Here is an 18,050-nt window from a genome sequence, read left to right as displayed (position 1 = left end):
CTTTTAAAAATCATTATGATATGCTAATTTGGTACTCTAGAAACATTTCTAATAATAATTATCAATGCTGAATTATTATTATTTATTTTTTTTATTTATTTTTTTTGCTGGATTAGTGGAAACTGTGACATTTTTTTTCAGGATTTTTTAATGAATAGAAAGTTCAAAAGAAGAGCCTTTATTTTTTTAATACAATGTTTTGTAGCATTATAAATGTTAAAAATGTAATCAATCTTTTGAGCAGTACTGTATATTAAATGCTCACCTGACTTCCTCTAGCAGCCTATCTCTCTAATGAATACACATACACACTCATATACACACATTGTACACATTAATAATGCTTTACAATATGCCAGTGAGTGTGTGTGTGTGTGTGTTGCTGTGCGACCTATGTATGCTGGTGTGTATGGGTGACTTACAGCGCTCGGAGAAGCAGAGAAGTGGAACTGAAGCCTGAAACCTAATCACACAAACAGTGCGTTGCTCATTAAAGTTGAATATGGGCTTCAATACAGAAAATATGGCTGGCATGACCCTTCAAATGAATGTAAGGGAGATTAAACATTATTACTTAAAGTAACACACAAGCTGTGAGCGTTATATGAATCATGACTAGTCTTCAAATCAGGAGAGTGTTGTAGTTTTGATAGAGACTTTTACAGTAATTCCCTCAAACATAATACAATTTCTGTTGAGAATATGATGATTCAGAAGTGACTGTACAAGTGTATATAGTCATTAACACAACTATCACACACAAGAGTTGTGAGTGCTTCAGAGGTAAACTAACAAAAAGATTTAAAACTGGATGTAGAAGAGTAAATGGTCACATACCTGCACTACAAGCTGACTATCTGTTGTTTGCTGTAGTACTCGTGAGTGGACAGCTCCTTGTGCACTTCATTCCCTAGGGACGACGTTTCACTTGTGGTATATTAGTCATCCTGATCTCCACATCCTTCTTAGACAGTCTGCATGTGCTTAATTCCTCCCTTAACACCCCGTTTTCCCTCCCAATGAGCACTAATAACTGGATGGCTAAAAATACTCTCTTAAAGGGAAGGTGTCTCTCACCTCTCTGGCTGCGCCCTGCATCTGCTTCGGCAGAAAGCACACCCCCTTTAATTCACAAACACCTCTAATCAGCTTTCTTAGGAGCCAACGGCCAATCATGGGTCTGGGATAAGACACGGGAACATGCACTTACAAGCACATGTGCAAGTACTAAGGTCAAAGCCACACTGAAAATCCGGGAATCTAAATATAATTTGAAGATGGAAATAAAGTTTATAAGAGTGAAGAAACTATATTTTAAAATGAATAAAGAAAAATGTAAAACTGCAATATATGTAGGTCATAAGACTTAAATTGGTATGCTGATCATATAATTAGTAATTCCTTTATAATTATAGTAAAATTTATGAAAAAGAAATTTCATTGGTGGTCTCAGATTTATTTAATAAAAATTTTAAACAGTAAATACACACACACAGACACACATATATATATATATATATATATATATATATATATATATATATGCACACACACACACATACACATGAGGAAGGAAAAAGTTAATTCAATTTTGTGTAAAAACTAAGCAGAACCATTAAAATTGTGCCATATCTTTCATTAACATATTGCCTCATTACTCATTAATTTACCTCAATTTAGGCTGATTTTAATTTAAAAAAATATATTATAGTAATGTAAATCAAATAAGAATTACAAACAAACTCAATTTTTCTCTGGGTAACTATGACTGAATGATATACTTTATCCAATTACTTCAATAAACTTTTTTTTTATGGTGAATATCTGCAAATGCAATATTGCCATGGTATTAAACATTTGTCTGTAAGTACTATAACTTGTTGTATTTATTTATCCCTAACTTAATATTCAGCTGACTTTGGTAAAAGACATTATCAATGACGGTTTAACCTCTCTAGGCTTAAGGTTAAGTTTAACAACAAAACTTTGCCAATTCGTTACATAATAAGGCTCAGAGTATCTCTTGCTCCTTGTGTGTGAGTGGGGAGGGACACTGGTGGGGTTTCGTTCAGTCCAGAGTCAGAATAAGGTTCAAGTCAATTGTTTGTGAAAGACACACTGTCGCTTTCTCTTTTAATGGGATCTTGAGATTGTTTCTAAGGAGCTGATGCTCATGTCTGCTAGTGCTATTCTGCTCTCTTCCTGTTTTCACCTGTTCCAAAGTAGATCAACTAATAATTGTTATGTACTCACCCTCATATAAACCCAAACCTGTATGACTTTCTTTCTTCTGTGGAACACAAAAAGAGAAATTTTGAAGAATATTTCAAGCCATTTTGAATATGAATGTGCATCATTTAGATTTTTTTGTAAATAATTACTAATTTTGGTCTGGTTCATGCATGTTGGAATATAGACCACAATACTGGCTCGTAAAGTTTGTCCAATTTGCAGTTTGACAGTTCCTTGTTATTATTTACTTTCACTGTATGGAAAACATCAGCGTTAATATTCCTTCAAATTTCTCTTTTTTTTTAACAGAGAATATAGGATCTAAAACATGAGGCTGAGTAAATTAAGTTTAATTTGAGACATGGATTACTACAAAATGAAAACCCAACTTCGACCAAAGGGTTGTAACAAATGGGATTAAGAAAATTACGAAACGGAAATTATTCAAGCTGTTTAGAAAATGTGGAAAAGCACCATATTCTAATAAATGCAAATTGTAGGTGAGATTGCCTCCATCACGCTCCAAGGGCTAGGCCTCGAAACTCTAAACGAGAGCGATAGAGAAGGATATACGGATGAAGGAAGGGATTGAAAAAGCAAGTGAAGAAAGGAAGGAGGGGGAGGGAGGAACGGAATGAGGGAAATTCATTAGGTGTGCTGAAGTGTACCATTCTCATCAAGGGCAGAGCTCATTTTAACTCCATAATGAGCCTGAGATTAGGGGCTAAGGGGGGTTGTGCTGGGTGACTGACTGCTGACTTCATCACTTGTGCCGTGATGCTAAATATAACCAAGGCAGTTGGGAGTCTTTTCTAATTTGTAGTAAAAAATAAAGATATACCATCTCGTCAGAAACACTTCACTGCTGCCAGTTATTGGGCCACCAGATTATGTTATTTCAATAGTCACTTCTCATTCCTGTCCACCTGAGGGATTGTAATTAAGGCACTTCTTTTTATTTTAGTATTATTTAAATGCTATTATAGAATGTACTTATATATATATATATATATATATATATATAAAAAAAATAATTGATTATTTTTATATCAAGTTTAGTTTTGTTATGTGCTTTTGATCATTTATTAGTTTTAGTTTATTAATTTATTTCATTTAACAAACTAAAGCTATCCCAATTGTTTCTGTAAATACAATAAAGAGGAAATCAAATACAATAGCAGTTTTAAATTAAAAAGGGAAGTTAAAGGATAAATGTTGCCTTGGAAACTAACCGAAATAAGTATGTTTAGGCATTAAAAAAAACTAAAACTGAAAAAGGAAAATGGTAACACATCTTATGTATAATGCATTATATATGTATTCATTATCATGTAGATGCAATAATATACTTTCATAAATAATTAAACAAAATGCATTCAAATGCATTATAATACTTGCAGATTATTTGTTACATCTGAAATGATCTGTTTGTTGTGTTTTAATGCATTATACTTTGCAAGAGTCTAACAATGAATAGAGTGTTATAATGCATTATAACTGTGAATCACAAGGCATTATTAATGCATTAAAATTTTCATATGAATTATACTGTATATAAGGCTTAAAGAAAATGTTAATTTTATAATTCTCAGTTTTATTTACGGTATATTACTGAATTTTATTTCTGACAGTTTTAGTTTAGTTTATAGTAACAACTCTGATTCAGACAACTGCACATGTGTGCAAATAATTAATCAGAAATATTAATTTTACAGCAGTAAATCCATTACAAACTGTAAAATAGTAATTCTAGTAATTCCATTTACAGAGAGCAAGAGAGAGATGTTTTGCCTTGGCTTTGACCTGAATCTCCATTCTACCCAGAATCCTTAGGGCCATGGTGTATGTGTGTGAGTCAGACAATGTGAGGAGACCTCTGATTCATGGCAAACACTTATGCACACATGCCTTTTGCTCTCATAAGTGTACTTATGACACACACACACACACACACGCACACAGATCTCCAGGATACAGAATGACACACTTGTTTTCTGAGGACACTTTTGATGTGGGGGAGATGATGGATGTGTCGAGGGCAGCTTCATTTCTGTTGCTCTCCTGTGAGTCACAAACACTTCATGTGCACACTCATTTTAGGTCAAACCCTGGGCACAGAATAAATGAACAGTGCTTAATATTTTGATTGAATTTGAAACATTAAAGAAATACTAATTTTGTCATCATATAGATTTTGAATTGGATTGATAATATAAAACTATATGTTTTATACAGCATCTTAACAGCACACATTTTAGCCAAATACATCTGATTCATTGCGATGAAAAAAGAGATTGCACGCCATCTAGTGCTAATAAGCACACAGTGCGAACTTAAATGGCTACATTACAGAATGTGGATGAAAAGGAACTTTTAGGTTTTCAAAAATTCTATAAATGTTATAAATAACTTTTTAGTAAATCATTAATATTTACGACGGTTTACTATTTGTTTGAAATAATTCAACATTTAAAATATAGAGTAAGTTGGCTAAAAATATAATGATTGGTAATTTTGTAAACAGTCATAGATGAATGTCAGATTCTTACCAATTTTCTTGAACTCGTGTTTGACCAAAAAAAAAAAAAACTCTAAAAGTGAACGACAAGGCTGCTGTTTCTTGTCAACTGCGGCTGTCGAGCTCTACAAAGTGTCATAAAAGTAGTCCCCTATATGTAACATCTTGTACAGTCAAGCTTAATGTCAGTTTTTTTTTTTTTTTTTTTGAGAACAGGCCGAAATATAACCCTTCATTTGTAGAAAATATTCGTTTTATTCATCCAGCTTTAAAACTAGCGCGTCACGAGGTTCTCCAGAACAAATGAAGTTTGCGCGCAGTTTCCACTGCTCCGCCTACCTTTCCTAATATGGCATCGAGAAGGCTGAGCCTCGCGTTGTATGCAAACAAACGCCGTCACGCTAGAAAATGGTGACTTCTGATACAATTAAGCATATTATATAGGGTTTAGGGAGATGTTTTGATCGCAGAAAGTTTGATCTGGATGATAGAAAATACGCTTTCTGAATGTTTAATTCAATTTCTTCATAAAATAGTTCATTAACGAGACTCGAAACCCATAATAATGAAAATATTGGCTAACAATCCAATTTTATCTCGAATTTTTTATTAACTGTTTTTTTTTTGTTGTTCAAAGATTATTATCTTATTTAGACATTAGTTTATGTGCCAAAATAACCTTTAGTAAATACAAGTTCAACACGCACGCACGTACACAGGGGCGTCATGCTTTCATTATTTTTTGAGGTGACACCTGTATTTTTTTTTTTTATTCGAAAAAATACCAAACGTAAATTTAATTTTGAAATATTCTCAAATATTGGTTATAATGCAACGCTATGCAAACGCGCCCGTCTCTGGCTCAGCCAGCCAGCACACAAGCACACAAGCTAGATCTTTTTTTGGAATGATAATATAATGAGATATTAGTTATGTTGGCATGCATTTGTATTAATTTAATTTCCAATCACTTTCCCATGGGCATATATGAGACACTGCAAAGAACAAGTCCATCTTGGATTACACAAGATTCCAAACAGGTATTTTAGGAAAACATCTGACTAAATAATTAACTGTGTAACTAAAATGTGTAACTAAAATGAACAGCAGCTGGAATTTGCTGCAACAATATCAGATCTGTATCACAATACACACCAGCTCACCAGTGTTGCAGACCTCCAAGCTCAGGTAGCTTCCTTTTGAAAACTTACCAATGCTCCAAAAGTTGACTATGTATTGTGACTATAAAAAAAAAATAGACTGTAAACTACGTGATGTGGTAACTTCACCTCTCACCAAACACAATATGAGAGTCAACAACATTCACAGATTGACTAGGCCTACAGTACATGTGTCCTCCAAATGCTGCAAAAATCAAAAGAAATATACATCAAAGAAATATACAAATAATCCACCCACAACCACCCTGAAATTATAGAGGAAATATTTATTTAGACAACCAAATGCATGCCAGAAACACCAATTTTACATAACTGACAGCTCCCTTCTCCTCCCTTGTTGCACCAGCCAGCTCCAAATCAACTCCATCTGGGTCAGGGCCATCTGCTGGAGATACCTCTGCATTGCATTGAAATGACAATTTTGTGGGGGGAAACCTGTATGTGTGAAAAGACCTATAGACCTATAATACATAAAAAGGGACAGGGTATGTCTAGATGCAAATGGAAAAAATATTCACATCTTGTACATCTTGCATGGCACAAAAATGACCTCTCGCACGACACACTGACTATAAAAAATAAAGATGCACAAAGGAAGAATTCACATGCAGTGTGTTCTCCACGGCATAATCTGTCCTAATCCACACATTTTTTTAGGGAGATTCACAGCTAATCATTGGAGATGATTTAATATTTCTCGTTAGTTTTGCACGATGAAGTTAAAACAAGACCTAAACAAGTTTAAGACAGAAAAAAGAAAGAATGACTGAATTTAAGAAAGGAAGCATGTACAACTGAATTAAAAGAATACAGATCTGCAAACACTCAACAAGAATCTGAGCCTAAAAACAAATACTTGGTCCGCCTATGTGAATTGTGGCCAATGAGCCACGTTTACAAATGCATAGAAAAAAAAAAAAATTATATAAAAAATAAATGCAACCCTTTGAACAATAAACAATAACCAACCAGCAATAAATAATCAAGTGGTGTTCTGCTGTTTATATATGTACATATACTAGGGTCACTCAGCATTCAGCCTAACATAGACTGATTTAGGAAATCAATGACGCAAACGTATGTAATATGAGTAATAATAATTTAGAAATACACTACAGACATTATGGAAGTATCTAAAAACATCTTTCAAAAGACGTTCTTTCATTTTTAGGCAACCAACATTTAAAACGATCATCTAGGCGGCTGTAATCGTCAGATAGTTCCACTATGCAACTGGATTGGAAGAGCTTATTCATTCAACTCATGCACGTTGTATTTGAAACTTAAATTTTGGCAGAAATGGTCACCACAGTTATTGACTGTTTTTAGTCAGTCAGGCCCACTTGATTATCTGAAACATAATTAACACGAACATCAAAACGCTTCTGAGGATCAGAGGTTAGACAAGCGGTTACTAAGGCATGCCTTAATTTCACCTTTGACCAGTTGTGTCCATAATTACTTAGTGTTGTTCTATCTACAGCACAATGCTTGCTTATATATTACAGTCTTTACAAATCTAAGCAACTGGCTTCCAGTTTTCCAGGTGCCCAGTTCACTCCACCATGACTTTTGTTCATATCTTGTTAAAAGAGTTCTTCTTCTTTTTCCATTGGCACTATCCCATTTTATCGCAAAGGATTTTTGGCAAACGACCACCGCACATCCTCTGATGAAAACATCACGTGTATGACGACGGATCTGTAACACTAGGAGTGTAAAAGGTCTTTGCTGTCACATCACAACAACAAAATCAATGTGCTTTCCCTGGTGAACAAGAGACGTGAGCAGGATTCACCATTTTTGAGTTTTGTGCTATTGATTATGCACGATTATGTCTGTTGTATGAGTGACTGATGCGGATGTTTACAAGTGACTCTTGAGTGTGTGTGAGTGTATCTCACACACTGCGCGGTGGTCTCTGCTGTTCGTGGGTCCTGCGGTTGCGCCCCCTCTTGTTCTCCTGAAGCTGTTTCCACTTGGCTGTGTTAGGAGGTCCTCTTTGTGGGGTCTGGGTACCTCTTTTTCCTTGGCTGGGTTGTGATTTTTGGTTCTCAGGAGCACTTTGGACCTTCTGCATGCTTTGAGTGTCCGGTTTGATGCTTTGGCTCTCCGTGCTCACTGTACTTCCCGGGATTTGACTTCTTTGCAAACCTGTGGACTTTGGGAGAATCTGAGGAGTTGGGTTGTTCTGCACCTTTGGTGTGTTTTGCACCCTCTGCGTTGGGTTCTGCAAACTCTGAGCCGTCCTTTGAGGGGTCTTATCTGTTTTTGTCCCGACGCCAGCGATGGGGTTGACTTTGGGGGTTTTCTTTCCCTTTGGCTTCTTCTCTCGCTTCCAAACGCGCTCGCAGAACTCATCCACACTGTTGAGGTCTGGGTGCTCCAGGAGGCTCATGAAATCCCGGTACCAGAGTTTGTGTTTAGGGGAAGGATCCTTATCGTTGGCGCCTGCTCGGAGCAGCAGCTCGCCCACGCGCTGAGACGGGATGACCTGGAGATTAATACGCCGCAGGGGCTGGATGAAGCCGTGCTCGATGGCGTGGCAGTGGTACACTCCCGAATCGGCCTGGGTTAGACTTCGGATCAGCAGACCCTGGCCTGTAAGACTCAGCCTTTCATCAATCACAATCTGACATGGAGAAAAACAGATTGAGTTTATGAACACATTTTCATAGATTTTAACCTCAGAACGTAACTGCTGATTTTACACATGGGGTGCAAAGAAAACTACAGCACAGCTGGGGATTTTCTTACACAGCAGGAAGGCTGAAATCTGACCATTATTACATTAACATAATGACCGTCTGCGGTGAGGTGTTACTTTAGCACTATTTTTTGCCTGATAATATCTGAAAGAGAAACACAGCTGGTGTATGTGATAGTGGGTGGTAAGGGGGGTCACTATGTCATATCCTATTAAATAAAATACCTTCATTTAGTAGTAGTAGTAGTAGTGTGTGTGTGTGTGTGGGGGGGGGGGGGGGGGGCTATTAAAAATGTTTCAGTTTAACTTGAACTATTATAATATCTTCATCTAAAACTTCATGGTCAATCGGACACTGCAATACTTATATAACCAATAGTGAGTTTAGGGTGGTGCTTCTGTATCTATTTGGCCAACCAATAGCAGACTAATGCGATTCCATGTGTGTTTGGCAAAGCTTATGACACAGAAATGACATTTGTAATGTGAAAATTAAAAATGTTCTTTCTGCATTCATACAAAATGACTGCTACTTTGGACAGATTAAACAGAATAGCAGTAATCTTTAAATTAATTCAAAACAGTGTTAGACTGTTAAAACCTTTAAGATTGCCAACTGATCTAATGTGTGAAGAATCTGGAAACTGACCACGCCAAGAGAAATGGGAAAATGGTTCCAATACATTAAGTCGTTTATATTATTTGCAGTCCTGCATGGATTTTCCAATGATCACAATGACAGCATATTATTTAAGTGCATGTTTTGCTGACCTACGTTATTTATAAGTTTGTGTGTGTGTGTGTGTGTACCTCATGTTTACGCTCATCACTGGGTCTCTGTAGCTGCCAGTAGATTAGAGCTCTCTGAGACTTCGGGCTGCATTCCAGAAACATGCTGCTGTTCTCTATGCCATACACACTTCTCTCCTCCACACTGCTGTATCCTTCCAGATCATCTAACACACACAAACACACACAAGGAGGTAATGTTCAGTGCTGAAATAGAACGGTGTGCCAGTGTAGCCTACATAAATGAAAGATTCCAATGCATCAGTCCTTCTCAAATGTTCAGGCATGCTGATTTAATTAATGTTTAGTTACAGGACGTTTCTTTTGAGGTGCAATTTCACAACTGCACAATTTTTAAACATTATATTACAGAAGAGGTGTAATGAATGGTCCTTACTGTATATAATGTTATAGAATATCTAAGGAGAGCTTTTTTCAAGCATTTTTTTCTTGAAATAAGGTGACTTGCAAGAACTGTGCATATCCTCATGTTGGTTTTGACAACCTATTAATTATGTTTGATCATAAATAAATAAATATACTTACCATTGTGGTGCAGATCAGAGCACTGGGAAAGAGGATCCCCATTTCTGATGTCCTGACGCCTCGTTCTCCTGTAAAAAAATAAATGAATAAATAAATAAATTGGATTAGACGCATGTAATGTAGATCTTTGCATATTCTAAAACACTAAAATTGACCTAGTATTAAGTTTAGTATTTGCAACACTACTTCAGTCTGGCCACTAGAGGGCACTGTTGTTTCAATCAAACAACTACATTGTACCATATTGTCTCAGACAATCTCAAGATGATGTGAGGTTTATATGGTGAAATACTTTAGCTTTATACAACAATAATTAAAACATTAACGTAAACAATGTGCCTCCGCGGCACTTTCAACTTTGCCCAACAATGACTCATCCGATGGGGATAAACTGTTTGTCCACATAAAAAGCCAGAAAGGGAAATAATTCCATGTGGTTCTGTGGTTCACATCACACTTTTATGTGTATGCAGGAAAGAAAGTGCTGAATGTGCCCTAGTTTTAATTCAGAAACATGATTCATGGAGAGATCTTTCATGATGTTCATTACTGAATTTCAAACCTCACAACCTTCAAATATCTTGTAATAACCGCGACGTGTGGACCCATACTAGTGTGTGGACCAAGAGGGTGTGTTGAGACCAAAGCCATGGCCCTCTTCTTCCTCTGTGAAGGTTTTGCTGGCCAAGCATGCAGTGTGTGTGTGCGTGTGTGTTAACAGAGGATATGCGGCGTATTGTGAGCATGTGTTAATAGTGTGTTTAAAAGCAGCCTGAAATACTTGGATCCAGGTGTTTGCGCTTGTCGACGCATGTGTGTCCAGATGCAGAGTTTGTAGTGCACTAAACACCTGAAAAGTGAATATGGTGCCATAATTTGTGTTAATATGTCATTGACTTAAATGGATAGTTCACCAAAAATAGTTTCGTTTACTCTCATAAATATTTAGAAAAATGCTTTTTTGTCCATACAATGAAAGTTAATGGGGTCCAAAATAACTCCTCTGGACAAAAACGGTTATTCATGTTTCAAAGAAGAAAGAAAGCCATATTGGTATGAAATAACATGAGGCTAAATAAATGGAAAAACTTTTATCGGTGAATTAACTGTCTCTTTAAGAATATGTAATTTGATCCATATTCCAAAATAAAGCTACCAAAATGTTAAAGAATAAAATAATCCTCATCAAATATGTACTTACCTCTTAGCAGTTGGAAAATATCGAGAGCACTCTGTCCCGTCCCAGGCACAATATGGATCTCTTGCCAGGCAGCACTCGGCACAGGCCTTCCCGTAGACCTCACAGCGGTGCAGGGGCATCTGGGAAATCCCTAAATCTGACCCGAGGTACAGCTGTTGCTGTTGACAGATGAACATATAAGTCTATTAGGACACGGTTTGCTCACTGTTAATGGCTGGTGAAGAGTAATATCAAGCAGACGTACTTGTTTAGTGGAGAGCTCCATGGCAGTAATAGGTGTTGGCTCCTAGAAGGGAAAACAGAACAAGTTTAATCTCATTTTAAGATCTGAGGATATTTTTTGGATGACATGCTGTGGCTATGTAGACAGATTTATGGGGGAGCAATTAAATGTACTAAGGTGAAAATTATAGTTGGAGGATTTCGATTCCAATAGCAAGCAGAAACACAGCTCTCTGGGTAATGAACAGTTGGCACTCATACCCTGAACACCGTCATCTCTTCCAGCACCACTTCCTCCAGATCATACCAGCTTTCCCTGGGAATGGTCACCACCTTCAGCACAGTTCCTAAATCTGATTATAAGATTCGAATTTTTTAATATTCATCATTTGTAAAACATTTCTTAGTAATTGTAAGAGTATTTTTTTTCAAGTGCCAATGAAATAAATTAGTATATATTATGAGTTGAAATGACATTTATAACCCATGTCCCCATTTTTCAAAATGCTTATAAATCATACAGAATGAGCTTTTTTGAGAAAGTAAAAATGCACAAAGTTTCCTGTTAGGGTTAGGTGTAGGGCCATAGAATATACAGTTTGAACAGTATAAAAACCATTAGCATATCCTTATCCTGTAAATCACATGCAACTGGAAAAGTCATAGAGCCTTTGTTGAGGAGAATAAGTCAAAACGTTTGTGAACAGCTGCTTGTGAATTATAAAAGTGGAGTGATTTCTTGGCTTTATACAGCAGTTATATTTCTGTATTGATGTCCTGGTTGGTTTTACTAACCTGTGCCGATGAACATGACATCGTACTGGCCGTCCTCAGCTTCTACACGATCCACCACCAGCTGAGTAAACTGGTACTCCACATTTGTGCGCACCACAATGGGCTTCCCACCCATGGGTTGCACGGGGTTATACATGGCTGGGTGCAGGCGTGCAAATGTAATGACATCATCAGGAAGGTCTTTAGTGGAGTCAAAGCCTCCGAACGTTTTGCTGGGACACTATGGTGGGTAAAGGAGGAGAGGGATTAAGGGTTAAAAAAAATCTCATTGATGCACAGGTTCAAGTTTCAATGTCACACTCTGAATAATGTAGTGTGATTTTAGTTCTTTAAGTATACATTTAAAGTAATGCAGCAATGTATTTTAGGATAATTTTTAGACAAATTTAGTTTTAAATGTGCAAGCAAACAGTTAGGGTAATAACAGTAAATTACCGGTTGAAAAAATAATGCAATTAAGTATTTTACCAAGTGCACATATATGAAGCTATAGTTTGTCAGTTTTGTGATAATGCCAGATATATTGGCCAGTACTCACTGTGCCAGGACGGGGGTAAGGCACTCTGCCCTGAAAGGGAACCCACTGGTAGTTTGGCCCATCCCTGTGGGCATATGGACCTAGAAATACCCTTCGGATGTCTGCCATACTATACATGCATATAGCCGATCCACGGAAGATATTACTGAGGAAAGAAGAAGAGACAACAGAAGCTAAATCATTGATAGAAAACAAAATATTTTGACACTTTGTGTAAAGTTTTACTAGAAGTGTATATATCAAAAGTAAATGATCCATTTCAATGTATTAAAATTATTTTAATTTACCAAGAATAAATTGGGCAGGACATGTGTGGATTCTTTATTTTTTTGGATCAGGATTTGACAAAACAGATTGAAAAGTCTTTATGAAGACTAATGAAAAATTAAGAGGGCTTGGCAATGTCATCTGGGTTTGTACATTTTGATGAAAGATCATGAAGACAAATTTAATATGCACAAATGTATCACACACAATAAGAGCAGAAACGTGTGTTAACACAGTTAATAGGGTTGATTTTGATTTCATGTGATGTATAAAATTAGCATTTGTATTGCAGTGTATGTGTGTGTATCCAAGCCCCTATTCCCCCTAAACAGCCATGAGAACAAACACACTGTGGTGATCAGCCCATAGCATTTGTAAAATGTTAATTAGCGAGAAAATCAATTAACCACAGGGCACATGAATAAACTAATTCCCCATCACTCAGTCAGGGTCCCAGACATAAAAATGCACACACACATACATGTGCTTACACACTCTAACACACATACCCAGATAAAGCGAGACATAAAATACTGATCCATCACCCCAGCGTTCATGCCTCATTAAGTGGCAATATTAAAAGCAAGTCCCTAGAATGCACTTCTATTCATCTCAGAAATGGGGCACTTAGAAAACCAATTAAAGCAGTCTAATTCTTTAAAGCCCGTAATTGAATTTTCGAGTGTTGTGTTCCCTGCATACATTAGGAAATCAGTGAGGTGGGAACACATGAACAGGATGTGCAGGTTTGGACGACCGCTGCTTTTGCTTCTCTCTCGCTTTTTGACAGTGATTAATCGTGATATGTTTGTCCTCTTCCTCATCTTGTGTTTACATGCACGCACACCTCCATACACACACACAGTGTGCTCATCCATCATCTTAAAAGTCTTTTCTTTTGAACATCGTTTATCTGCTTTTGTTACTGCCTACACCCCTCCCCAACCCTCTGCTCCTCGCCAGCAGGCACAGAGAAGAGGGTGTCTGGCTGGGGAGTGAGATTCAGGTTACCACCTTAATCATATTTCGTCTGAGCTGTGCTGAGCCGAAGCTGAATGGGGAAACAGGTAAGAGAGGGCAGAGACAAGGATAAGGAGGAAATTCCCATCCAGAGTGTAGTGATGTGAAGCGCCTGTCTGAGTCTAACCTGATTACTGCCCTGCAAAGCTCCTAAAAACACATTAAAAAAAAATCACTGCCATCTCATAAAAGAGAAGAGAAAAAACGAAGAAAGGATAGAAAAAAGAACGAAGGGATAAAAAAGGTCAGGTAAGGCATAGAATATAGAAATTAAGTAAGGAAGGAAAGAAGGAAAAAGGCAGAAAAGAAAGGAGAAAAATTATATGGGAAAGGAAAGGAGGTAGGAATAGTATGGGAAAACAAAAAATAAAGAAGGACACAGGAAAAAAACAAAGAAGACCAATAAAAAAAGCAAAGAAAGGAAAGGAATGTAATGAGAAGGAAAGGAAAGGAAAGGAAAGGAAAGGAAAGGAAAGGAAAGGAAAGGAAAGGAAAGGAAAGGAAAGGAAAGGAAAGGAAAGGAAAGGAAAGGAAAGGAAAGGAAAGAGTTCTATGCAACTTCTCTTCAAATGTTTCAAACGCTTAATTGTATGTATTTTAAGTATGTCTGTATTACCTGGATGTTGTAAACACAGCATAGATCACTGGATTCTTTGGGTCTTTAGCACTCATTAGAAACACATCCTCTGGAAGGGAAATAAAGAAACATTTGGAGTTATTAAAAGTGGATAAAAAACACCTTAAACTCTACTGACAGCATCTGGAATGTTGCAATGGAGGTTTATGGGCCAACTGTTGCAAGTTTGCCCCATAAACTTCCATGTTTTTTAAAGCTTGAGGGATGAGTAGAAATTGTTTCCAGTGGTGACAGCATACCATGGATGCTGTCGACTTAACTATTTCATGGATTTCCCACAAGATTTCTTTAAAGATGCATTTCCGACTTCATATTATTGTTCATATAATTATGTTCAAACTAAACGTTCATAGAAATTCCTTACGCAGTTCATCAAAATGCGTGTCTATTCCATTGAGGCCGGGAACTGAGCAAGTCAGCTTGGCTTTCAAGAAGGTGGTCCATTTGTTCACAAGACTCCTATGTCCACCCATGTCATTCTGGAGAAAATGCAAGTAGATTAGTCACATCTTCTTTAAAAACCCCATAAAGCTTTGAATACTGACATTATTTCCAAATGCACTTGAATGTGCATGATTTATGTTTCCATCTGTGATGATACCTTACACAGTTGTCCTATCCTGGAGATAGTAGCTTTGCCTGTATGTTCACCATCCATGGCGTTCTCTTTGAAGAACAGGAAGATCTTGTCATCTTCAGGATTATCGCTCTCTGGGATCAGGTGTATTCCTAGAAACCTGGGGTCTGGAGTACACACAATGCATCAGAACTTCAATTTCCACAAGACTGAAAGAAGAAACGGAAGAAATTGAGTTGTTTAAAGAAATGAGTGAACACTTCATTGAATCCCTTTTAGCTGTTCCAAAATGAGCCGAGACCTCAGTATCGCCAGTTACAGGGGGATCACTCTTACCCAACCGTGACCGCTCTCTCTTGCAGAAACGAAATGTAACAAGTCCCCCACCCACGTGGGCGGCACACGCTTAAAGCAACATGCAGTGCTGCATTACGGCCCAACAGACCCAACAGGATGTGGTGCTTAAACTGCGGAACGAACATTTACCAAAGAGTGACTCCGTTCATGCACTGAGAGTGTGTATGTGTCCATAGAGACGCCAATGAAACAGTGCCGCCCATGTCATTCAATACACCGACTGCTTCATTTAACTCGACTTGTTCCAGCCAAACTTTCGAATGTTTGCCCTGTAAATACTGATCCTCTTTGAAGTGCGGGAAGAATAACCATCAACAGCCATCGGCTTCATTGTCTGAAGATGGCGAGAGGCCCGTGTTTCTATTGATAAAAGCTTGATAGAATATCCATTTGACTAATCCTCCAAACGACATTGCCTCTTTTGTGCGAGAGAGACAGCTTTCAGAGCGGGTGAAATAGAACTAACGTCCGATGTATCCGTGGTAACAGATGGTGAGGATTAAGGTGAGATGAGCGTTTTGAAAAGCACCTTTCCTCGCGGATATAGGAGGGTATTGATGGCGTGGATGGTGACCCTGTGTGAGGACTGAAATGAGAGCCACTTGCAGGAACAGCTGAGACAGGATTAACTTCATGGGAAAACACTGACCGACTCTCCTATCTTGATATTGACCTTTTGTGTTCCATAAGTCTGCAAAAATGCAGGCGGGATGTTAGAGGAAACACTCAACACCCCGGCCGGGCTAATCTCTCCTGCAGACGTTCACAAAGAGGCTCTTTCTTTCACTCACACAGATATGGGCACATACACATTCATGTAAAGGGACATAAACTTGTGCACACTAAAGAAAACCCATAAATTTACATTTATTTCACACATTTGCTCTTGGCAGACACATGCTTAGCAAAGTAACATATACTGTGTGATGATTTTACCAGGCAGTTAAGGATAGAAATTGAGTGCTAGAATGAAAATCATAAAGGGTCTATAAAAACACATGGACAGACAAATACGCAAGCATATGTATATATAACGTCTTTGTGAACTCCTTAAAAATACACACTGAGACAATATTTCAACTAGGAATGGGCAGCATGACTAATATCTCATATCACAGAATGAGGTAGAAGCATTATTAACTGTTGTGCCTCTCCAAACAACACGCATTAATTAATAAATCAGCAGTTTTGAAATAATCAGTTAAATAAATGAATCTGTGACTCGCTCAAAGATGGTCCCTTGATTCGTTCCTGATTTAATAAGCATTTTTGAACAAACTAGTTGAATTAATAATTCAAAACAATGCTCAAAAAGGCAGTCCCTTAATTTGTTCCTGAATAAATCAAGTCTTTCTGAACAAATTGGTTGAATAAATGACTCAGTGACTCACTCATAAAGACAAATACTTAATTTTTTCTTGAAAGAATAAGCATTTTTAACAAATAAGTTGAATAAATTATTCAGTAAATCACTCATAAAGACAGTCACTTGATTAGTTCCTGAACTGATCCAAATTTTTGAACAGATCCATTTGACTGAATGATTTAATCACTTGCTCACAAAGACAGAAGTCACTTCAGAATTTAAAAAAAATAGTTAAATTAATAATACAGTTACTCCCTCATTGAACAAATCTGGTGAAAGAATGATTCAGTGATTTATTCAAAGAGTCACTTGGTTCATATCATGGTGTGCATTTCAATGTAAACGTGTATATATTCAATAACCAGCCTGAAGTAGTTGAGAACACAGCATTTTTACCATTCAGCCATCTAGAATCATGCTGCTCCGTTCTGATTGGATGATGTGACCCAAGTGTTCGGAAAATGGCAAAGTCTCGTCCCATGAAGTCTGCTGATGTTCCAGAATACAGTTCTTCATCTGACATATAAAGAAGAGTATGAAATCTCCAATTAGTTAACACTGATTCTAAAACTTTAAAACCAAAACATCACCATCTCTGACTAACTCACCAATCAGGAGGGATGAGGACTGCATCTTTGGATCATAGGGACTTTTCCCACGTCCGTTCTCAATGTAGTTGGCATCCAGTCTGAAGATGTTGTCCTGAGCAAAAGGATAATGAATTAACCAACCACAGCAAGGCATGAATAATAAATGGAGAGGTGAGTCTCTCAATATTCAAAAAGTTGTCAAAAAGATGCTGTTTTTGAAAAAAAAAAAACATTCATAGAAACCTGTTTAGATTTGGATCTCCCAAATCACAGCAAAAAAAAAAAAAACAGCTCTCAAGTTATCTTCTATTATGTTCAGCGTGCTCAGGCCATGATTAATTTGCGTGGATCAAATCTTGAAATTCACTGACATTTTTCCACAGTGTAAAGGCCATCTCATTTCCCACAGTTGAGGCACTTCTAAATAACACATTTGTGCTTTGTGACACTCTCATTTTCTACTTCACTGGGCCGAAATTGTTAACAGGGTAGATGTTAGCAGCAGAT

The 18,050-nt window shown here is 37.3% G+C and overlaps 1 protein-coding gene across 1 annotated transcript in view; it reads right to left on the bottom strand.

Annotated features, from left to right (window-relative positions):
* Positions 1–6,177: 6,177 nt before the first annotated feature.
* Positions 6,178–18,050, bottom strand: part of LOC113067750 (semaphorin-3aa-like) — a 31,791-nt gene continuing 19,918 nt past the window's right edge. Inside the window, exons 5-17 of the mRNA XM_026240206.1 lie at positions 17,562–17,655; positions 17,350–17,469; positions 15,255–15,397; positions 15,018–15,132; positions 14,633–14,702; positions 12,730–12,874; positions 12,192–12,411; positions 11,658–11,749; positions 11,419–11,460; positions 11,175–11,332; positions 9,974–10,041; positions 9,449–9,594; positions 6,178–8,563 (exon numbers count right to left, since the gene is read on the bottom strand). Coding sequence (XP_026095991.1) covers positions 7,832–8,563; positions 9,449–9,594; positions 9,974–10,041; positions 11,175–11,332; positions 11,419–11,460; positions 11,658–11,749; positions 12,192–12,411; positions 12,730–12,874; positions 14,633–14,702; positions 15,018–15,132; positions 15,255–15,397; positions 17,350–17,469; positions 17,562–17,655 — 2,145 coding nt within the window. The 3' untranslated portion in view covers positions 6,178–7,831. The remainder of the gene's footprint in view (positions 8,564–9,448; positions 9,595–9,973; positions 10,042–11,174; positions 11,333–11,418; positions 11,461–11,657; positions 11,750–12,191; positions 12,412–12,729; positions 12,875–14,632; positions 14,703–15,017; positions 15,133–15,254; positions 15,398–17,349; positions 17,470–17,561; positions 17,656–18,050) is intronic.

Source organism: Carassius auratus, chromosome 4 (genome assembly GCF_003368295.1).
Source record: "Carassius auratus strain Wakin chromosome 4, ASM336829v1, whole genome shotgun sequence".
In the NCBI taxonomy this organism is placed as follows: domain Eukaryota; kingdom Metazoa; phylum Chordata; class Actinopteri; order Cypriniformes; family Cyprinidae; genus Carassius; species Carassius auratus.
The sequence above is the reverse complement of the archived record's forward strand: the minus strand, read 5'-3'. Positions and strand labels throughout refer to the sequence as shown.